At 45.5% G+C, this 24,520-nt stretch overlaps 1 protein-coding gene across 12 annotated transcripts in view; it reads left to right on the forward strand.

Moving 5' to 3' along the window:
* The window catches only part of NCOA2 (nuclear receptor coactivator 2), a 1,089,938-nt gene that overhangs the window by 777,113 nt on the left and 288,305 nt on the right, over positions 1–24,520 (forward strand). For all 12 annotated transcript variants that reach the window (XM_078687164.1, XM_078687175.1, XM_078687166.1 and 9 more), the window contains 4 exons: positions 7,286–8,579; positions 12,533–12,749; positions 13,595–13,801; positions 22,216–22,431. In XM_078687164.1, the coding sequence (XP_078543290.1) occupies positions 7,286–8,579; positions 12,533–12,749; positions 13,595–13,801; positions 22,216–22,431 (1,934 nt within the window). The remainder of the gene's footprint in view (positions 1–7,285; positions 8,580–12,532; positions 12,750–13,594; positions 13,802–22,215; positions 22,432–24,520) is intronic.

The following is a 24,520-nucleotide window of genomic DNA, read 5'->3' on the forward strand; positions in this document are numbered from 1 at the left end:
CTTGGTGGTAACTAAGAGCACTCCTATTTTGTGGAAGGTTGATCATCAACCATTGTGGTAAGCAGGGGAGCAGTGCTTCGAATTTCACCTCACGCCACCAAACATACCCCACTTTGCCATTTAATGCGTTGCAATTATCTTTGGCTGTTAAAGGCAGATGTACTAGCACTTCTCCTCAAAGGTGTCATCGAACTGGTACCCCCTAACCAGTGAGGCCAAGTAGCCGACTCGCTGGACTTTCTGATCTTCAAAAAGGATGGATATTTTAAGCCGATCTTTGACCTCGGGCTGCTGAATAGCTAAATCTTGTCACAGCACCTCCACATGACAACCCTGCAGGAAATCATTCCGCTGCTCTGCACCAAGGATCTCATGATGACACTCGTTTTTAAAGATTCATACTTCCACATCCCCATATATCTAGTGCATCACTGCTACCTATGCTTTCTGGTCAGCATACCAATTCATAGATGTGCATTTAGTGGCCACGACAGCCCCAAGGTATTTACCAAATGCCTAGCGGTTGTAGCTGTACACTGTAAACGCCAAAGAGTCAAATATCTTGTCTCAGCAGATCCAACTCCTTCCTGAGAACTGTCCTAATTGACGCCGCAGGGAAAGCCCACCCAAACCAAGAGAGGGTGATGGCATTCAAAAGGCTGCTGCCTCTATCATATTCCCTGTCCAATTATGGTAAAGACAGTAATGAAATTGTTGGGGATGATTGTTTCATGTATTGCGATAGTGCTGCACGCAAGGCTGCACATGCGTCCACTGCAAGAATGCATATGGAGGGAAGTTTCACAAGCAGAACCTCAATGGGAAGATCAAGGGTTGGTACAGCCCAGGACCCTGCTCACACTCCTGTGGTGCACCAACAAGCACTTGGTGCTGTACTGGTGTTTTATGAACCCTATACTGCATGTGACTATAATCACGATGCCTCATTCATGGGGTGGGGAGCTAATCTCAACAACATGGCTGTCCACAGTACCATTACACCACAACAGCAAACTCGCCAAACTAGTTTTCTCTAGTTCATGGCAATTCGGCTTGCACTCAGAGCCGCTTGCAGGCTGATTTGAGGCCTAAAGACGAACAACATGACTACATTGTACTACATCTAGAAGCAGAGGGGAATCACTCTCTGCAGGTGTTCGCTCCAGCCCAGAACATTTGCCATAGGGTCATTCACAACTACATTCTGCTACTTGTGTAGCATCTGTCCGGTGTGAACAATGACTTTGCAAAGCGGCTAAACGGGACACATCAACAATTCCATGAATGGGAGATATATCCTCAGCTACATCAAAGGTACTTTCACCAGTGAGCACTTGCACAATGAATATGTTCGCCACCACAAAAAACACGAAATGACAAAAGCTTTCCGCCAGGTACCCGCAAAAACATTCTAGGAGAAATGCACAATTGATCAATATTTGCCTTCGCTTTCCTGCCATTCTCTCCGATCTCATAAGTAGTGAGGCAAATAAGGCAAGTAACCATGACCCTCATTCTGTGGTGGCACAGACCTAGACGTGATGTCTTTGATACTCAGTGCTATTAGAATTGTTGATCCAGTCTCAAAAACAGCTTCCACTTAGAACTGATCTGCTGACTCAGCATCAGTGCCATCTCAGACACTCAGTCATCAGGCAGCTGAAACTAGCAGTCTGGCACCTGACAACTTAGAATTTGGTTACCCTAAACTTCGGGAGGAGTGTATGCAAATCTTGCATGAGGCACATACACCCACTGTTGTGCTTGCTCTGCAGGGAAGTGGAAACTATTTGTTCACTACTGTTTTGTGTAAACATAGACTCCCTTAAAGCATCTGTGGAGGACATTGTCATTTTCATTTGCTAAAGCTGGGTCTGGCATACACCTCTAGTCACTTACACTTTGCTACAGTTTCAGCCTACATATAGAACCGTGAATATTTATCTGTCTTTAAAATAGCCTTAGTCAAAGCCTGTATGGAGTTCCTCTCCTCCAAGAACTCTTTCAGTACAAGCCTGGAATTTGAACATTCCTAACAAGACCAATAGACCCTCTTTTTGAACCGCTACACTCCTGTGAAATGCAATTTTAATCCTGAAACTTGACTTCCTTGTTGCTATCACCTCTCTCAGAAGAGTGAGTGAGCTCAAAGTTATAAATGTGGAGCAACCCTTCTTTCAAGTGCACAGGGAAATTTCTTCTAAAAGTCGTGTCTCTTTTTCATGTGACCCAGGCAATTGAGTGGCCCTTTATCTTCCCACACCAAGAAACACTGGCTGAAAGGGCTTTGCGCACACTTGATACCAATAGAGCACTAATGTAGTACAATAATAGACCTACATTTATAAGCAAAACAAAGCAATTCTTTTTTGCTATTGCACAACCTCACACCAGCAGTCGTATCACTAAAAGTGATACTACTAGCTAGATTGTTAGTTGTATTCAAATGTTTATGCTAAATGTACATTACATGCAATGCCTCCAGTACGTCCCACTCGCTAAAAGAAATCTACTATGGACTTCTTAGGAAACATTCCCATGGCAGGCCTGTAAAGCTGCTACTTCGTCAACAAAATACATGTTCACTAAATACTACTTTGTGAAAAAGAGGCTTAGTTGGCCAAACAATTTCAAAACTCTTCCAAACATCTGCATTATCTTCTCGCTGACCACTGCAACACAACTATGAATGGAAAATGTTATCCTTTTGCCATATGTTCTTAGCTTGTAATGCTGTCGATTCACATGTGCCCTCCCTCCTGACTGGGAGCGATCAAGCAATCTATTTTCTTTCCCACTTATTGTCTTGCCTCATTACACACCAGTAACCTTACTGTCCCACGGGGGAAAAAAATCTGAGATGGAACCTTTCATCGTGTCTCATTCTGGGAGTACCCTCAGAGCTGCGGGGGTCAGCTTTCTAACCCCCTGTTGCAAGGACTTAGTTCAGTGCACCAACACAAATTAGAAACCCAATTGGCCTGCAACCCATGCACACAATACTGTTCAGTGGTGTTTTCTGGTCCTGACTGGTCCCTCTAGATGAGTTTAGATACACAGTAAAACTCCAAACCCTCTTTCTTGAATGGATAACACACTCAAAATAGCATTAGGAAACCGGGGATAAAAATTTAAAGTCCTTATTTCTGATAAAGAATTCTAGGCACAGGTTCCTCACCTTTTGAATAGTCTCCAGGCATCAGACTGGATCCAGAAACGTTTCAGTGGACCTCTGTGTGCTAGAATGTGGTGCCTTGTAGCACCACACGTCCCCATGTCCACTCCAGAAATGACATGTAGGGCTTATATAGGCACCACTCCTGCAAGCTGATTTCAGTCCTTACCTCGATTTTCCAAAATTCTGTTACAGTGTGCATGGGATGTCATTTCTAAAACTACAAGTTTCTAGTCCTAGAGGAAATGTTGCAAACCGATGACTGTGACGGATGTGGTGTCTGGAGTCATGCCATAACTCCAGACCAGTGGAGATTGTGCATTGATGCACCCAAAAGCCATCAGGTAATGCAAGGCGAATCTTTGTCACCAAGCATGAGAAAACTCAGCACCGGGACTGCTCCAAGTCCTGTCCGAGTCAAAGGTTTGATCTCGGTCCCCTCCCATTCCGAGAGTCAATAGATGCTCTCCAGAGGCTGGTGTTCATTGTGCTCCAAGTCTTCCTGCAAGCACATAAAGTTGTAGCCGAGTTCCGCTCCTTAACTCCACTTGTACTCCCCTGAGCAAGTGCTTGGGTGGCATCAACCTTCTTGATTTCTCTTTCGAAGTAGTCCACTTTCGTTCCCACAGAACCTGAATTCCTGGGGCCTTTAGCAATGCTATGTCTGATCGAGGAGCTCCGCGCAGTTTTGTTCTGACTCTTCGGTTCCCTACCAATTCCCTCTGGCACGTCTTCAGGCCCCGAGGAGCAAAGAGGCTTTCCTCCTGGAATACTGCCCGCCGGCAGGTTTGTCCGTCTCGCCTGCTGATCCCTCCGAGTCCCTCTTGTCTCCAGCTCCGTTTCCAGTGCCACTTCAGGCGCCCAAAACCCAACTGGGTATGTCAGCTTTGCCACCTGAAGAGGTGGCTTGATTGTCCTTTCCAACGCCGACTCAATGATGGTCCAACTTAGACGTCTCTCCGCGAATCCCACAGAGGTGCCCATTTCTGCTCTCGACAGACAACATTCTCTACATTCTGTTTTTGGTACAGAGACTGATAGCAACTGTGACCCGGGTGATGAGTTAGCTCAGCCTTCTTAGGATAACTGGTATGCGGACTTGAGGCAAGCTTGTGGCTTGATACGGCACTTGCCAGATTGGCACCCTCCAGGTCAAACTGTCTAATGTGTTATTTTGTACTGTCTCTGGCCTGGCAAGACTTTGCTCTGGGCATGGTTAAGGGTTGTCTTTCACCCCTCTTGGCCTTTGTACGGTTGCCGGATCAGCTCTCTTTGTTTAAATCACCAGTTGTTATACGATTTTTTTTAAAGCGCTGCAACATGTTTCCCCCTTTTCTTTTTTGTGTTGCCCCACTGGAACCTTAATCTGGTCATGATTTATTTAATGTGCACTCCGTTTGAGCTGCCTCACTGCTGTCGTCTGTGTCTCCTTACTATCAAGACTGTGTTTCGCATTACCATCGCTTCAGCATGGTGTAAGTGAGCTCCAGGCTCTCTGTCAATCCACCAAACACTTTCTTCTTCCCAGGCAAACCTGTTCTGAGGACCCAGGCATCCTTCCTGCTGAAAGTTGTGACTCTGTTCCATCTCTACTAAACCATCACTCTGCTGGCATTCTCTGCTCTTCCTCATCCCTCTGAGGAGGAGATACTTAAATGCTTAGACCCTAAGAGACCACTGAGCTTTTACATGGATCACACCAGAATCCACTGGGTGGAGAGTTAGCTCTTTGTGGGGTTCTCTGGATCGAAAAAAGACATGGCTGTGCAGAAGAGAAACTTCTCCTGCTGGAGCATGCTATGCATACAAATCTACTATGCATTGGATAAAAAGCGACCTCCGGGAGGACTGTGTGCTCTTTCTAGCTTGGCTAAAGTGGCTACCACTGCGTTAGCTCACAGAGTCCCTGTCCTAGAAATCCACCAGGTGGCCAAGTGGGCATCCCACCATCTGTTCACGAAGCATTATTGTCTGGATAGTCCGGTTCGCCCAGGGAGGCATTTGGCCTGCTCTGTCCCGCAGGACTTTCGGATTTGACTCTATTCACAAACCCACCTCCAAATAGGTACTGTTTTGGTATTTATTGAAAGTGAGGAATCTGCAGCTAGAAGTCTCTATCGGAAGAAAGTTACTTACCATTGGTAATGCTCTTTCTGGTAGAGACTCGTATCTAGCTGCTGATTTCTCACTGACCCTCCTGTCTTCCCCTTTCTGTTGTTGGACTCTATCCATTAATAAGATCCCAAGTATAGAACTCTGCACACTGTATGGCAATTAGCTTTTTGGGCTATGCGTCTTGAGCGCGGACAGTCTTGAAAGCGAATTATGTCTGCATCGGGGAGTTGCGCCTATATAGGCTCGCACATTTCCAGGGCAGACCAGCGTCAATGCGGAGCCGCAAGGCACCACCTTTTGGTGCACAGAACTACTCCTGAAAAGTTTCTGGATCCAGTCTGATGCAAGGGGAATATTAAAAATATGAGGAATCTGCAGCTAGATAATCTCTACCAGAAAGAGCGTTACCAAAGGTAAATAACTGGATCTTCTAAAATCCAAGTCTAGTGAACAATATATGAACAGAAACCACACAGAATTAGAAAATACGGTAGTGCAGAAAATGGCCAGCAAAAACAGAACATTCCTAGAGTGGTTAACAAGTTCCTAGCATCCTAACACCCTATCGCCGCTTCTAAGCAGTATGCTAACATTTAGCAGAAACTGAAAATAGCTAACCTATAAATGGAGTTTCTTTAGATGGATCACGCAGCATAGTAAGAAATAGTTGATTAGCTATTCTCTATAATATTGCCCGGGAATGGTGAGCAGTGCCGGGCTCAGACCACTTCTCTGTGCTGCTCTTGAAATTCTGGGGCAACTCCTAACTGAGGCTGCTTTGTCGCTGTAAACTGGCATGACACCTGGCTTAATAGTTTAGTTGTGATGCCACCTCCAGGTAATGATCAGGCACTTGCGTTCTTATAGTATCCTGTGATCTATTTTATCTCATGTTTATACGTTTGGCAATAAATGTCATCTCAGTTTCACTGTACGTGTGCATAATAACATGGCAGTGACCATAACCTAAATATTGAAAATGTCGGCCTAGATAGGAAGCAGACATGATGCCAGCACTTCTGCGTACTCCTAAAAATCTCACACTTTTTAATAGAAAGAGATGTAAGGGTCTGCAGGCATGACCATGATAACAATTTAAGAGATTTAAACCGGCCCTGTCGCAGTGTTTTTGAAATCCTGGTGCATTCTGGGCTAAGGGAGGAGTTGCAAGGTGTCTTGTGACTCAGAACTTCTTCGAAGAAAAACAACTTATAGAAGGCTGCACCCAACACTTGATGGCAAGATTGTGCAAAGCATGTTAATCTACAGCACTTTGAATGGATTGTTATATGGTAAGTAACCGTTTACTCCTTCAAAATGCTTGTTAGCCGTCTTTTGTTTTTTTAAACATGCTTGTTTTAGTGTTTCAAATAATTAACATCCTAGATGGACAAAGATGTGCAACACTAGGGTAGCAAACCAAACATACATTCAAATTGATTGTTATTTGATCAGCGCCATGAAACCGCTAGGTGTTAGTGCGCTCTATAAATGTTTTTAAATTCAAATACAAACATGCAGATACTGACGTTAATTTTACTAGAGCACCAGTGTTGGCAACATATTTCCAAGTATCACCATAGGAAACATATCAAAACATTTAGTAGCTTAATCCTAACCCACCCTTCCCTGCCACCCGTATGGTCAGTCACCAAGGCGGCCTAACTGTGGCAAAGGTATTCTTCATTTTCCTGGCAGGTATTTATAAAACAAATGGGGCTCTTTATCGGTGAGGGAGGTCAGGGGGCAGGAGAGTACCACACAATGTTGTATTGGTTATCCAAACAATTTACGTGTTGGGAGCAAAGGGATCAGCAATGGGGGGGTCGCTCAGAGTAGCTCGGTCTAAGGAGGCCTTTCATCATCCCCTCCGCAGCGCTTCGAGTCCGAGTGTGCCAGCATGTCACTATATTCTGCTGCTTCAGGCCCATCTCTTTTATGTTAGACATCCTAGCCATGCATTGAAATTCTTTTCTCCTCTTTTTTGTTTTGCAGGGAGCAAAATTTGTGTGGATTGAATTCTGATATGACTGGACAAGCAATGGGGAAGTCACTGAATGTAATGAGATCCAGCAGTCCTGCACATCAAACTATGTGCAGTGGGAGCATCAGTCAAGATATGGCCATAAGTAGCAATGTGAATTATTCTGTAGGTGATCCAAAGGAACAAATGGGTGTACCAGCAAACAGATTTGTTGGTTCTGGAGGAATGAACCATGTGTCGAACATGCAGCCAACAACTCCTCAGGGTACTAGCTATGCACACAAAATGAATAGTCCATCACAGAGCAGCCCTGTCATGAACCCTGTGCCGCCAAACTCTATGCTTTCTCCAAGGCATCGAGTGAGTCCTGGAGTTGGTTCTGCGGTTGCTGGAAGTCCAAGAATCCCGCCCAGTCAGTATTCTCCTGCGGGAGGTCTGCATTCACCAGTGGGTGTATGTAGCAGCACAGGAAATAGCCATAGTTTTGCCAACAGTTCCCTAAATGCACTTCAGGCCCTAAGTGATCGACATGGAGTCACTCTAGGACAGTCGTTGGCTTCACCAGACCTAAAAATAAATAACTTGCAAAATTCCCCTGGTAACATGAACCCCCCTCAGCTAAACAAATCAGGGAGCATTGACTCGAAGGAGTGCTTTGGACTTTATGGGGAGCAAACTGAAGGTACAGCTGGACACACGGAAGGCAGTTGCCATTCAGGGGAACAGAAAGATGGCAACGAAAACAGCCTGTCTCAGGCTACTGGTGGTGAAAGGACTGATGGTCAAAATAGGCTAATGGACAACAAAGGACAGACTAAACTCTTACAGTTGCTTACCACCAAAACGGATCAGATAGAGCCTTCTTTGTTATCTGGCAACATGGGAGATATGAGTAATAAAGACTCCAGTGGAAGCTTAGCAATGAATGTCTTGTCTGCTTCGACACACGGAACGTCACTGAAAGAGAAGCATAAGATTTTGCACAGACTCCTGCAGGACAGCAGTTCTCCCGTGGACTTGGCTAAGATTACAGCAGAGGCCACAGGCAAGGAAGTGAATCAGGAGCCCAATAGCACTGCACCTTGTTCTGATGTGACGATAAAGCAGGAACCAGTGAGCCCCAAGAAGAAAGAAAATGCACTACTCCGCTACTTGCTAGATAAGGATGACACAAAAGATGTTCCTTTAGCAGATATAACACCGAAGCTTGATCGGTTGGATAGCAAGACAGACCCTTCCAGTAGCACAAAATTAACATCTATAAAGACAGAAAAGGAAGATCTTAGCTTTGAGGCAGCTGATCAGGTAAGATCTCTGAGCAGTTTGAAACTGAAACGTGTGTACTGTTAAATAAAGTCAAAATCTTTTGAGCCTCTTTAACTGGCAAAGCACAGACCAGAAAAGTGGTGTAATCAGATTTAATACATATTTGTACTATATGGCTACAAAAGGAGTGTGAAAAGTTTTCGCTAAAGCAGCCCCAAGCCTAAAAGCACACTTGCTTAAGCCTCCTTCCATTCATTGTAAACTCCTAGGCAAACCATCTTGTGGTGAATCTGGTTCTTGAGCATTTTAGATAGTGTTTTCAGGTTAAGGTTCTCTTCTCTATTCAATAGGGCCTTGGCCCTCCCCCTTGTATCCACTTGCTGCCCCACCACCTTTCCTTACTTTCACTACCTTTTAGTATTGCTCTGTTACTATCTATAGATCTTTTTGAGTAAGCTTTTCATGAAAGAAAGATTTCACTGTTATTCGTGTTCTAACCTTAATAAGGATTCTCCAAGGATTCACCATACCCTACATCATTACCACGGTGACCAAATTGATTGATAGTGCCAAAAAGTCTAAGGCTGACAAGAGGTGTTATCATGCAGCATAAGAGAAGGCTGCTGGATAGAATATGATCTTGGCTGATTTTGCCTTTTTGGTTTTCTTACAGGATTTCAAAAAGGTACTTCTTGTGATTAATGTTCAAAATTTATACATAGTGTGTGCTTATTTGGAAAAATAAACAGCAAATGAGAATGTAACTAGCCTCGTGAATTAGTGCAATTTGGGCTTTGAAGAACCTAGGTCTGTCCTGATAAAGATTTGGCTGTGGACTATTATCACTATTCTTCATGTTGCACATGTTTAGAAACTGAACACTTGAAACCTTCTTTCATACTTCATACATTTATGTTGTGAATTATTGTTTATTTAATCCTTTAAGTGTTTTCTAGGGCATTTATTCATTTTGTACAGCAAGCTAAGAGGGTATGTATATGTCTCTGCTCATTGTCTTATTGAGAAAATGGCAAAATCTGTTTGCTCTATTTTTGTTGCTTGCAGCACTTTACTGACAACTCCCTATTTAAATGCTTATGCACATCAGTTACCCTTAACTGATTGACACCGTATTAGAGGTCTGCTGATATAATAATGGTGTTTTCACATGGATTTAGGGTTTTAATTGTTGATGTTTACTGTATTTAATTATTTTTCCTGGAGCCCAATAACTTTCATTTACTGTGCGTTGATTGAACTGTGTCTTTACGGACTATAATTTATGTCCCTTCATAAATGCAATTTGTTCTTGACTCCATATGTTGTGATATAAAAATGGTAGCACACGCACATTGTATGTGTTTTTGTAGAGAAATTGATTCAGTGCATTATCAAAACATATGACATGTTCAATATATTGTGGCTTAATTTTAAAGCATGTTGACATCCTGTTATGTGAATTTGTTGAGCGCCTCTAATCACCCGCGAGGGTATCCTGGCGCTGAATAGGTTAGGCCTAAGGTGCGTAGGAGGCGATCATGACTGATTTTTCTGGAAGAGCCTTGGCTTTAGGTACCTTTGAAAGTACATGGGAAGGGGATGTACTGAGGTGTTTCACGAGAGCTTTCCAGGTCTTGGCTATGAGGTATGAGAAGGAGCATCCTCCGCGTTTGGTCTTCTTGATGTGAGGATGATGTGCCCTTGCCTGGGACAAAGATTGAAGGTGTCTGGTGGGTTGGTAGAAGTTGAAGCAGTGATTGAGGTTAGGTGGTCTTGGTGTTGTTGAGAACTCTGTAGGCGTGGGTGAGTACATTGAACTTACATCATTCCCGGACTGGGAGCCAGTGGAGATTGTTGAGAAGTTATTTTGTGGTATTTTCAGGATAAGTCTGACTGTAGAGTTCTGGGTGGTTTAAGTCGGCGTAGGACATGGCCTGGGATTCTGATGTAGAGGGTTTATTCCTTATGTCTACTTGTGAAAAGAGCCTGGGTAACCGTACGCCAGGTGTTCAGGGTGGTGTGCTGTAAAATCTTGTGTAACATTTGCATGATGAGGAGACAGCGTTCTGTCTGCTCTTAAGCGGTTAGTGTCCAGGATTATCTTGACATGGTCTACCAGGGTGGGTGGGTGGGGGACCAAGTTCGGAGGGCCACATAGAGGTGTCCCAGGGGAAGTGGTTGTTGCTGAAAATTAGGACTTTGGTTTTGCCTGAGGTGAATTGAAAACAGTTGTTTTTCATCCAAGCAGCAATGTTGCTAATGCAGGTGGTGAGTTTGTTTTGTGGTGCTGGTTGAGTTGGTAAGGGAGATGGGCTGTCTCTCTAAGGTGTAGGATATTACGTTGATGCTGTGGGCTTTGACGATGTCCGCAAGGGGCATCATGTAGATGTTGAAGAGTATTCGGCTAAGCGACTATCCTTGAGGGACTCAGCAGATCATTTTCTTGAGTGGCTTGTGGGAGACAGTATCAAAAGATGCAGAGAGGTTGAGGAGGATTAGTGTGGCCATTTCTCTCTGTTAAGGATGCATCTGATGTAATCAATGGCTGCACTGAGGGCTGTCTCGGTTCTGTGGTTGCTGTGAAAGTCTGATTGAGAGCTGTCAAGGAGTTGAAGAATTTCTAGGTGGTCTGCGAGTTGAGTATTAATAGCTTTCTTCATGAATTTAGCTGAAAAATGCTGGAGCGACCTGGGTCTGTAGCTACTGAGGGTTTTGGGCTCTGCTATTGGTTTCTTCCATAGGACGTTGTCTTCTGCATTTTTCCAGCAAGACAGGAAGGTGGATGTGGTTATGCAGGTGGTGACAGTGTTGAGCCCAGGGAAGATGACGGTTCTTCCAAGGTTCATATGAAGAGTGGGCATGAAGTCTCAAGGGACCTCTGAGTGGATGGTATTCATCAAGGTAGTTGTTTCTTGGTTTGAGAGGGGCTTCCAGTTGCTTAGCTGCTGCTTGACGTTGAAGGAAGTTTCCGGCTGGTTGTGGGGAGTTCATATCTGTATGCTGCGGGTCGAATGTATTGTTGATCATGACAATCTTCTGTTCAAAGAAGTTTGAGAGTTCAATGGAGAGTGCTTGGGATTGGATATGTAGTCGTTGACAGCTGCGGAATTGTAGAACTCTTTGACGATGGTGAAGTTATTTGCCTTTCTTGTAGCTGGGTTCGAGTCAGAGTTAGGGCCTGTTTTCTTTGCATCTCATAGTTCATCGCCTAGAGACCCTAACGGGTGACTGTGCGCTTTACAAATGTGGATTATTATTATTATCTCGTAGTTGGTGGTAGAGGTTGAGAGCAGCTTTTTATGTGGATCTCGTGGTGGTGTTTGTGTCTTCATTATCTCTTAAGTTGTTTGCAGTGAGACTTGGATTCCCTGAGGTCGTTTGTGTACTAGCTGGGTCGTTTGTTGTTTTTGTAGGTCTTGTTTCTGGTGGGAGCGGTTCGGTTGGCGCAGTCGGTGAGCCATTAATTGAAGAGCTTGGTGCCGACATAGAGGGTCCCGGTGTGGATGGTGAGCTTTCCTGCAGGGTCTTTGTCCAGTTTTCTTGGGATATTTTGGCCCAGCATCTTGATGGTGCTTTGTTTTTTTGGTGCGGTGGCTTGGTTGGTGTGTATCTTGAAATGTATGTTTTATTTGTCAGACCATGTGCACGGAGCTGTGTGGGGGGTGGCTGTTGGAGGAGATAATAGGGTTAGAGGGTGTGGCCTACTGTGTGGGTTGGTCCTTAAACAAGCTGGGTGAGTCTGAAGTTGCTGAGGCTGTCGAGGAGGGCCATGTAGTTGGGGGTCTGTGGTGTCTTCGAGGTGGAAATCCTCCAAAGTGTAGTGTGCTGTATTACAAATGTACACATTCACACATGCCTCTAGTGACATGCACCTTCTTGGAAATTTTGAAGATTTGGTTGTTTTTTTTGGTGCTTATTGTATGTGAACTATTAAGTTAATAATCTACATTGTAAAATGTATGGAACATGGGTTTCTAATCATGTGTTTGTAGTTGCAGCCTGGTAGCGAGCTGGACAACTTGGAAGAGATCTTGGATGATCTTCAGAATAGTCAGCTGCCACAGCTATTCCCAGATACAACGGCAGGGACAGCAACGCAGTCTGTTGACAAGCAAGCCATCATTAATGATCTCATGCAACTTACCGGTGAAAACAGTTCGGTTGTATCAGTTGGACCTCAGAAACCGATACTAAGGATGCCACAGAATAGTAAGCCTCAATTTACATCCATGAATGAATTTCTCCAGAATAGTGGCAAAAACAAAAGTTTAAAAACTTTAACCCTGAGAATGAACTCTTATTTGTTGCACAATGAAAACTGCATATTGAGCTTCATCAGTTGGTGAAGTATAAACCGTTGCCCTAATATTAGCAAAATAGACTTTTTGATTGTATTTATGGTGTATGTGATACAAAAGTAATGTTGATGAAAGAATAATCATAACTTCCACAGATCCAAGCCAGTTACATTTTTAATGGAACTGGCATTCACATTCAGCAGTTAAACTCTATTTGTTACGCATTTCTAAATTATCAAACATTGTACCTTTAATATAAGAAAGCAACATGTTTTTACATTTATCGAACGGTGTACATCCTTTAACTGCACTTAGTTCAATGTATGCTTAGTAAAGCTATGCGCTAGTACTGTTTTTACCTAGCTCACGATTAGCTGACTGAAACCCGTTAAAAATTGTGATAGATCCACTGAAGCTGATGGCAGTTGGGGACCTCCTTGTCTGCTTAAACAATACAGACCCCTTTCACTACTGGCTTTTGTTTGCTTTCTTGCTGTTTACATTGTTAAAGTATTTAGTTTCAGGAATGTTACATTTTGTTGTTTATTGCATTTCCACCCCAGGAGTTACTGGGCACTAGCAATCCGATGTCAATCAATCAAACGTGTGGTTTTGTACATATTATAGACTCTTTTTATTCGTTTTATATTTAACACTTCTGTGCTGCTGATCATTTTCTGCCTTAAGCTAGATCCCATGTGCCATGCTGCTTACTCTTTTTTCCTATTTGTCTCTCTTTTTCGTGCACTTTTTCAGCTTTTAATAACCCTCGTACGGCTCAACTGGCCAGATTAACACCAAATCAGAATTTGTCAATGGACCTGAATTTGCAAAGTCAGCCAAGTGCAGGACCATTTCCACCAATCAGGAACAGCAGTCCATATTCACCAATTTCCCAGCCATCCTTAATGGGCAATCAGGGGATGATGGGAAGTCATGGACATTTAGGGAGCTCTGGTGCAGGTAATATGGCAATGCATTTGAATGTTTCTGTATCTGCAAAAGTGGCGCTGGATGTTGTCTATCTTCTTGATGGGATTCCCTCTGGCTTGCGTAGCACTATGTGGAAGTCAGGAGTATATACATTTTTTAAATCGTGTCTTTTCTTATGTATATAGAATTGGAAATCACACCCATATTAAGCAGCATCATATTTTGTCTACATGCAAGTAGCACACCCTTGCACTCTCCCTTCTAATCACCCAAATTAATGCAACACAATACATTTGAAAGAGACTGTAGTTACAGATTCCTTACCTTAGAATTACCCCCAGGCGTCAGACTGGATCAGAAAAAAAACAATTTGTAGCAGTACTCCTGCACGTCTGTAGGTGGCATTGGTCGACTCTGCATCCATCGTCTGCGTCGTGGTTGCCGGGATGATGTTGCGGTGTCTACTTAGACGCTGCCCCTGCGTGCTGACGTCAGTTCTTAATTTTTCCTGCGCCAGCCAGCACAGATCCGGTAAGAGCGTGCCGTTTAGTCACTTTTTGACTTACCTTTTTTGGAATATTTTCAACATTTTCTTGAGTCTTTGTCTCCTGGTGCGCGAGGGATGTCCAGCCGTCGGCCTGGTTTCAAGCCCTGTGACTCCTGTCACAAGTTGTCGGTCACCGATCCGCACCTCGTGCATCTTTGGTACCTGGAGCACGACCACAACCTAAAGTTATGCTCCGACTGCCAGGCCCTGAACCCAAAGTCCTTGCAGGAGTGGTCCCGAAATCTTTTGGAGGCCCGGCAGTCGAGGTCCCAGTTAAGGGGAAGGTAGCAGGACCGGTTGCTGAATCACCACCATTCGTCCTCGAATTCTTAGCACTCCTCGGGTAAGTCGAAGCACAAGAAGAAGGCGAAGAAGCATCGTTGCTCTTCGCCTTTCCTCGGCCGACGTGACACGGGACCTTGAGCATCGTTGTTCTCAAGCTCCTTCCTCGGTGCCCGCTGGGACAGCTCTGTTCCTCCCTCTCTTTCCCCGATCCGGAGCATCCCCTGCCCAGCTTCGTGCATTTTACGAAGCCCTGCACAGCAACTTTGGGCAGCCCAACTACGCAAGCGCGCCTACGAGCCCCACGGACTCGGCTGGGTGCCCTGGGCCTTCATTGCCCGAGGTTTCGGCCTCGGCATCAGAGGGTCCCTAAGGATCCAGGCCTGGGTTCGGATTAGTGCTGGTCGACCTAAGGGTACCTTCCCCGGCGCAGATTCCAGTGACGAGGCCCCCGACACCGGTTGGCCCCCCCAACCGGCGTCCACCGCAGCCTCACACCCGACTTGGACACGGCGCTGGACTGATGTCGGAACCGGCACCAGAGAGTACTTTTGTACTGCTGTTCATCTCTGGCGTTCCCTACCGCCCTGAGTGGCAGCCTGAGTAGGACAGGGGGGGGGGGGGTCTGTTGACCCTCTAGCAGACCAACTTGAAGAGCCGGACTGGCGATAAGAGTTGGTTGATGCCAGTGGTCTGGATACCTTCCCAGACCTTGGTATGCTTTCTGCCCCTACCGTGGCTACGGAGGAGGGAGCTTTCTACGCTGTGGTGTTGTGTAGGGTGGCTGAGGCGTTGGGCCTCGAGCTTCCTACGGTGGCTGTCAAGACTAACCGCCTGACTGAGGTACTGCAGCTGGCAGCAGCCTCTTCTGAGCCCCTGCTGCCTTCTTAATGAAGCACTCCACAACATCCTTCGGGACACTTGGTCCAAGCCCAGCACAGTGGCTCCTGTGGACAGAATGATTGCCAGATTCCACCGCCCAGCCCCAGGTGACACACGTTTTCTTTCCCAAACCCTACCACTGAGAGCTTGGTGGTCCTAGCCTCATCTTCAAAAGGCGCATTCCCTACTGCTCCCCCAGATAGGGAATCCAAGACGCTGGACCATCTTGGGAAGACGATGTTTTCTTCCTCTAGCTTAGGACTGCGGTTGGTGAACACCTCATGTCTCTTGGGCCGTTATACACACGCGGTGTGGGATACGGTCACGCAAGTGCTGCCACAGTGCCTGGAGGAGGCCCGGGACTTGCTCACCCGCGCTGTTGCTTAGGGTTGAGACGCAGCTAAGTTCACCATCCTGTGTGGGCTGGATACTGCTGACTCGCTGGGTAGGACGGTTTCCACATCGGTACCCCTGAGGTGCTACGCCTGGCTGAGAACGTTTGGCTTCTCTGGGGATGTCCAATCCACACTTTTGGACATGCCCTTCGATGGCAGTCGCCGGTTTGGTGACCAGGCTGACAATGCACTCGAGCACTTCAAACCTTCCTAGTCTGACTTTTCAGGGCCACCAGTTGCCAGTGGGCGGCAGGATCCACCATCACCTCCCTCACTGGCACAACATCACGTCAGACAGGCTGGTTTGCAGGTAGTCTGAAGGGGCTATTCCCTCCTCCCTCCATGCTGCCAATACTCCATCGCATGTCGGGGATCACTTGGCCCTTCTCGGCCAGGAAGTTACGGCTCCTTTGTCCAAGGGAGCTATCGAATGAGTCCCTGTGCCAGAAGTGGGTCGTGGTTACTACTCACACTACTTCCTGGTACTCAATAAGGACAAAGGCCTGCGTCCTATCTTAGACCTCAGGGACGTCAACCGCTTCCTCCGGAAGGAGAAGTTCAAAATGTTAACCTTGGCTCAGGTCTTGTCTACCCTCGACCCTTTGAGACTGGATGGTAGCGGTGGACTTTCAGGGTGCTTATTTTCACATCCCTTTCTTATCCACCCGCCGGCGCTACCTACGGTTCATGGTAGGCCACAAGCATTTTCAGTTCACTGTGTTCCCCTTTGGCCTTACCAGTTCCCCTTGGGTGTTCACGAAAGTGATGACAGTGTTCGCAGCTCATCTGCACAGATCAGGGGTTCCAGTCTTCCCCTATCTAGATGACTGGCTGTTGAAGGCGGGCTCACCCCAGTCTGTCGTCTCCCACCTTCAGACTACTGCGGACATCCTGCAATCGCTGGGGTTCACTATCAACATTCTGAAGTCGCACCTAATTCTCTCTCTGAAGCTCCCTTTCATCTGAGTAGATCTGGATACAGCGCAGTTTCGGGTTTATCCTCCCGAGCAGTGAGTCCGGGATATTCAGACTATGATACTGATGTTTCAGCCTCTATCCCGGATTTCAGTGAGAATGACCATGAGGCTGCTAAGCCTCATGGCCACCTGCATCCTGCTAGTGGATCATACCAGGTGGCATAACTGGGTTCTATTGTGGGACCTGAAGTTCCAGTGGGAGCAGCATCATGGCAATCTTTCCGATGCCATCCAGATCTCGGAGGGGACTGCAAGTCATTTGCAGTGGTGACTCACGAACCGGTATTAGGTGAATGGCAGATCCCTCTTCCTTCCCCAACCAGAGTTCACAATGGTGATGGATGCGTCACTCCTGAGATGGGGCGGCCACATGGGAGAGGCCGAGATCAGGGGTCTCTGGTCTCTGGTCTCTGGCGGAGTCTGGGCTCCACATCAACCTTCTGGAGCTCCGGGCGATTTGTCTTGCACTGAAGGCATTCCTTCCTTCTGTCAAAGGAAGAGTGGTGCAGGTGTTCACGGACAACAGCACTGCCTTGTGGCACGGCAACAAACTGGGTGGGGTGGGGTCGTGGACCGTTTGTCAAGAGGCTCTTCGCCTTTGGACATGGCTGGAACATCAGGGAGTATCCCTGGTGGTTCAACATCTGGCGGGTTCCTTGAATGCCAGGGCGGACTAACTCTGCTGCCGGTGCATGATGGATCACGAATGGCGTCTTCACTCTGAGGTGGTGCAAGGTCTCTTTCAGCAGTGGGGAGAGCCTTGGTTAGATCTATTCGCCAACGAAGAGAATGCGCAATGTCAGCAGTTCTGCACATTGGCGTTTCCAAGGCGGCACTTGCTCAGCGATGCCTTTTACCGTGAATGGAATTGCGGCCTCCTGTATGTATATCCGCCTGTACCACTTCTATCCATAGTGCTGAAGAAGATCAAGTGCAACCGGGCCCAAGTAATTCTTGTGGCTCCGGACTGGGCACGAAGAGTCTGGTACCCCAAGCTCTTTAGCATGACCATCGATCCTCCGATCAGACACCCTCTTCAGGAGGATCTTCTGTCGCAGCAGGAGGGGGCGGTCCTCCACCAGAACCTGTCCAGACTCCACCTCTTTGCGTGGAGTTTGAGCGGCAACAGTTGACAACTTTCGACCTTTCTCCAGATGTCTGTAATGTCATCTTGGAAGCCAGGCGTCCCTCCACTAAAACGGTATACGCCTGTAGATGGAACAAATTTGTGGTATGGTACACAGCAAAGGCTGTGAATCCCCTTTCTGCCCCCTTTTTAGAGGTTCTCCTTTTCATTCTTTCTTTGGCCCAGCAGGGCTCTGCTCTGGGCACTCTTTAAGACTATCTTTCGGCCGTTTCAGCCTTAATTAGTCTTCCTGATCAACCTTCTCTTTTCAAGTCCCCTAATGTAAAAAGATTTCTGAAGAGCATTACTTATCTCTTTCCTCCTTCTTTCGTAAAGCCCTAGTGGGACTTGAATCTAGTCCTTACTTATCTTATTTGTGCTCTCTTTGAGCCACTACATAATTGTCCTATACGTCTTACTTTAAAGACTGCTTTCCTGCTTGCCCTCACCTCTGCTCGCAGGGTGAATGAGCTTCAGACTCTTGTCTTCCAAACCTACCTTTCTTTCCATCCATCCGGTCAAAGTAGCCCTTCGTACTAGGCCCTCTTTTCTGCCCAAAGTGGTTCCCTCTTTCCTCATAGGTCAGACCATCACATTGCCCACCTTCTTCCCGCACCCCTCCAAGGAGGAGGAGAGAGAACCCACTGTCTGTACCCAAAATGTGTGTTGCATTTCTACCTTGATCACACTAAAGACTTCCGGGTGGACGATGAACTCTTTGTGGATTATGTGGGCGCCAAGAAAGGCCGGGCCGTGCACAAGCGTACCATCTCTCGATTGGTTGTTCTATGCATCAAGATCTGCTATTCTTTGGGGGAAAAGGAACCTCCGGTAGGACTACGCTCCCACTCTACCAGGGCGACGGCAGCCACTACTGCATTGGGATATGGAGTTCCGCTAGTTGACATCAGCCAGGCAGCCACGTGGGCATCCCTACACACGTTCACAAAACATTACTGCCTGGACAGCCAAGTCCGGAGAGACAGCTTTTTCAACTGTTCTATTCTCCAGGACTTCCGGGTGTAAACTTAGTTTGCAAACCACCCACCGGAGTTGGCATTGCTGGGGTATCTATTCTATGGTAAGGAATGTATAACTACAGTCTCTTTCAGATCATCAAGTTACTTACCTTCGGTAACGCTGTATGTATCTGTAAGAGGCATATGTAGTTATAGATTCCTTACTGCCCCACCCATCCTTCCCATTCTGCGAACTGACTTCTTGGGGTAGGGACTCCCTTTCAGGGCCCTAGTTATGTGCACTAGTGGTCAGTGTTATTGTATGGCTCTGCTCTTCTGGCGTGGAAAGTAGTGTTTGAACTGACATCAGCGCGCAGGGGCGGCGTATAAGTAGAAACTGCTTGGTAGGTGGTTCTGTGGGGTAGTGGTGCTCCTGGGCAATGTACAGGTAAGTATATACTAGTAGTGAGTGTGGATTGTGGTGCATAAGGGTAGGGAGAGCCACCCTCCCCAACGTGTGGATATCCACTTGTAGAACAAAACAATCCCCTGCACACATTCTAACAGTATACAGATTATATCAATAACAGTACGACAAAAAACTTGAATCTTTGCTGGAACATTCGCTTCAATTTATGCTCAAAAACCTTAGCCAACACGTGTTTTGTCGCGCTTTACGGTTGTGCGTAGCAACTTCTTTAGGGCTAGACTCTATTCATGCAATCCTTAATTTTGATTGTATTTCCGTCCCAAAGGGATTCAAGAGGTCCAATGTATGAAACACAGTAACGACTGTAAGGTATCCCTGTCCAGTATTAATCACTCTTATTCAGTCTATATGTATCGTTGCTGTGATTTCAATTTAAGAGTTCCCTGAGGACGATTTCATGGTTTTACAAGTCTATTCAGGCGTAAAGTAATGTGAACCGTGATGCAATGCACCTACTCGATGAGGGTTGTGTCAAACCAGATCACCGGCAGCCATATCTGTGCAAAATCTCTGCAAAGAACAGAGCTCCCTCCGGCGTGTGCGCTAGAGACCTGTTCTTTATGGAGATTTTGCACAGATACCGACAAGTATCTTAAATTTAAATCCCAGCAAAGTTACACATACACTGAATAAGAGTGTTTAATAATGGACACGGGATACCTTACAGTCATAACTGTGTTTCGTACATTGGACCTCTTGAATCCCTTCGTGCGGAAATTCAACCGAAATTAAGGATCTGCACGAATAGGGTATAGCCTGAAGAGGTCGCTGCACACAAGCAAAAAGTCAGAAAAAACACGTGTTGGCTAAGGTTTTTGAGAATAAACTGAAGCGAATGTTCCAGCAAAGATTCAAGTTTTTTGTTACACTGTTATTGATACCATCTGTATACTGTTAGTGTGTGCGGCATCTAAGTAGACATCGCAACGTCATCCTGGCGACCATGACGCCGACGACTGACGCCAAGTCGACCAACACCACCTAGCAACGCGCAGGGGTACTGCTGTGAAAATAATTCTCTGGATCTTGTCTGACGTCTAGGGGTAATTCCAAGACAAGGAATCTATAACTACATATGTCTCTTACAATTACACAGTTACCAAAGGTAAGTAACTTGTTCATTTGACAGCAAACACTACATAGTGCTATTGAAGGGAAATCAACATGCAGGTAATATTGTCATTAGACCTGTACTGGAAACAGTTAAACACAGACTTTGTCCCTTTAAAAAAAATGTGTTATTGTATCAGTGCTTCATGTCCAACAAGGCACAACAACAGCCCCGTGCAGACTGTCAATCAGCGGTGGAGAGGTGATTGTGTCTGCATCACAGCTGCAAGACCTAAACACTGCTCAAACATTGAATCTACCATGAAATAATTAGCACTTTCAAAAGTCAACATTTAGTGCAATTTTTCAGTTCAGCAATGTTAATCTATGGAGGAAAACAAAAATGCGGTTTTGCAGGTAAGTATACCACAGTTACAGTGTTCAGGGTTTCAGGTCAACACCAGGCACAGGGGCCAGTAAAAAACAAATTCACATCCCTTTCATTTCTGTGATGTGATGGGTGACTTTATATCATACGATAAATAAGATGATAAATAGAGCTCCAGCAGATAGTTACACTTCGTCGTAACCCTCTATGCATATTAAACATTTGAAAGAAAGGGAAGTATTCCATGTATAGATTTCCCTGACACCTTCTTCAGTTCCCTATGTAAGCATCTCCTGTGAACCTTATTTTTTTTATTGTGAAACATCTCTTTATTGATGATTTTGTGGTACAAAGATCACAAATAAAGGCATGGTGCCTTGAACGCAGCAAGGCCACTGTATTCCAGTACATTATGTTAACAGGAGCTACCACTGATAATGAAAACAGTTGCATACTATAGAAGTAGGGAGGCCGGAAAGTATAAGCATAGCAGGGGAGTACTGGTGCATCATAGTTAGAAACCCCCCTCCCAACAACATAACAGGGAGGGGGGGAAATGAAAACATCCACAAAGGAGTATACCATTCTAGGCTAGAAACAACCATCCATTGTAAACCTACATCCCTGGAGGGGCCAAGGCATGGGGCAGTTGGGAGGGAGGGATGCGACCAGGGTTTTAGACTAGGGATGAAAGCTCAGTTAAAAAGCTAGAAAGCTTTAAGTCTTGGTGGAGTAAGGCATGTGTATTTTAAACAGAGAAGTATTGTAGAATGGCTGCCAAGTACAGACGAACTTCCCCTCTGTGTGGGCTATTCTATGAGAAAGCAATTCCATCTGTGGGAGGGGTCTGGAGGCTGCAGGTTGTTTCCAGTGTAAGGCTATAAGCTGTTTGGCAGCCCCCAACATTTGGCTGATTGTGTGCTGTTCTGCATGCGTCATGTCCTTCAGGTTTTTGGGTCAAATTCAAAGAAGGGCAATCTGATTGGAGTCCGCGATCGGGAAGCCTACTGTCCCCCTAATGTGGGGATTTCTTTACAGAAGGTGGTAATGATTGGGCATGACTACCACATATGTAGAACATCTCCTGTTGCCGAGGTACATCACCAACACAGTGGAGAAGTTGAGGGAAAGATAGTATGAAGCCGGGTGGGCGTGAGGTACCAGCGTGTCATTACTTTGTACGTCATCTGGACCTTATCTTTTGAAGGTTCTATTCTTCACTGATTTCTTCATGAGCATTGGCAATACTAGTAGTCTGTTGGATTTTCACCTGTGTTTTATCTGCATGTTGTGGTTATTTTTGATGCGGTTTCTTTAGAGTGTCTCACATTGAAACATTTTTTCTCAGGAATGATTAGTGGAAATGCCCAACGACCTACTATGCCATCTGTGGACTGGGCTACTCAGGGCCCTACAGCCAGAGTAACCTGCACAACTACGCCAAGTGCCATGAGCAGGCCAATTCAAGTGGGCATGATCCGGAATCCAACATCCAGCATTCAGATGAGACCCAACAGCCAGCCCAGCCAACGACAGATGCTCCAGTCTCAAATAATGAATATGGGTAAATGAAAATCACTACACTCAATATACTAGAAATTGTTTTCACAGTGCTGGAAGGCATAGGACTAATTAACCTGTTATGCATGTACTTGAGTCCATCAGATTTTGGAACAATATTTCTTAAGATCTTCACTAATGCTCATAAATGCTAGAATATTCCCAACTGTGTATCGGGTCCCAGAACACTTTTTTCACTTTAAATGTGTTTATTTAAATTGTGCCAAGCTGGTACTTGTAGATTCTTCTGTAATCATAACAATCTATCTCAATCAAATTTTCTTTAAATTTGTTTTCTAGTTTCAAATAAATAGATTAACCCTCCTTTGCGATAATACACCCTGCCTTGCTGCCTAACATAATATGGGGAATAAGATGCAGAAATTAAAGGAAATGCAGCCAAAGGCAGCGTTCATGTGAAATTGAACAACGTACCTTGTTCATCCAAGGAGCCAGTAGTTTCATTATACCAGCCCATACACAAACAATCTATTTATTTTTATTACTAGGATTGTGATTTAGAAATATCCCATTCATGGAAATAGATGTTCTCACTCTTTGAGCCATTACTAAAATCTTCATTGTAGCACATATTTGGGAAAATAGCTTTGCCAGTCAGCATTACTTCTGGCTGTGATGTCCGTTTCCTTCAGGCCTTAGGAGCTTCAAAGCCCTATGTGGTTTCCCACAGAAATTTAATTATGAGAATCCATCTCTGCTTTTTACTCCGGAAAGTCTCTGATTTCCAAATTCATCAAACTATTTATTTGCCATTGTTCTTTAACGTTGCTAAAACACCAGCTGAAATGTCCATATATCCTTTATACGTTAGCGGGCTTTTACGTTTTTATTTAGCTAGGCGACTTGAGAAAGTCAGTTAAACTTTTTCATAAATATGGCCCACCCCAGGTAGGTTTCTTTATCTTTAAATTATAGTTTGCTACATGGATTGTTTCCTGTGTTATTGTTTGCCGATAGTTGACCGACAAGACCTTGCTAGGAAAGCCTAAAGTTATTCTTCAAGTGAAAGAGAGGTCATGCTAATTGGATGAGGAATATGCCCTTTTTCTAAATCTGTAAGACACAAGCAAGGGAGATATGGTTCAGGTGCATGAGAATTTATGTAACCCATTTGCCTGTATAATGCTCCAGATAATTCCTCATGTGTGTTTGCCTTGTGTAAGTGTGCATATTCGACTATATGAAAAATCTGAATCTGTAATTAAATCTTTCTGGCACGTGTATTACAGATGTGGAGGTAATCTATAAACTTTTTTTGTTGTCTTAGAAATGCAGTATGTTTCTCTACTGTAGTAGTGTTTGCTTGTGCCAATGACTAGATGTAGGAACGTGACCCTTTTTGCATGGTTACTCCCCACTTTTTGCCTGACACCTGATGCACTTTGACTTGCTGTGCCCTGGGTCCCTGCCAACCAGGTTCTCAGGGCCAGTATTTTTTCCCAAACCTGTACCTTTGTACCCAAAATTGGCACATCTCTGGCCGCAGGTAAACCCCTTATAAAGGTACCATGGGTACCGAGGGCACTGTGACCAGGGAAGGCTTCTAAGGGCTGCAGCACCTATTGTGTCACCCTTAGAAGCCCTGTACCTTAACACCCATTGCAGGTCGCGTGTTTTGGTGCAGAGAAAAGTGAAGTCGATATGACACATATCCCTCTGTGCCATACCTGCAGCCCACTGTCTGTGGCTAGGTAGGCCACCCCTCTAGCATGGTGCCCTAGCTCCAGGTCAGGGTACAGTGGCATTAGCCCTGTACCCCTACAGTGGCTAGGTCCATTCTTAGACATTGTCAGTGTAGTAAATCCATAAAGAGTATATGGGAGTTGGTCATTACGAACTCCACTGCTCCATAATGGCTTTATTAAAACCTGGGAAGTTTGGTAGCAAACATCTCAGCACATTAAACCCACACTAACGTAGTGTGGTATTTAATGCACAGTGCATGTAGAGGGCATCTTAGCTGATGCCCCCTGAAAAACGACCAGCCCTGGTGTGGTTCCTGAATGGCTGTCTGCCATTTGCCACCATCAGACACGTTTCTGGACCCCTGGGTAGAGAGCCTCCGCTCTCTG

This window comes from Lissotriton helveticus, chromosome 4_1, assembly GCF_964261635.1.
Source record: "Lissotriton helveticus chromosome 4_1, aLisHel1.1, whole genome shotgun sequence".
Taxonomy (NCBI): domain Eukaryota; kingdom Metazoa; phylum Chordata; class Amphibia; order Caudata; family Salamandridae; genus Lissotriton; species Lissotriton helveticus.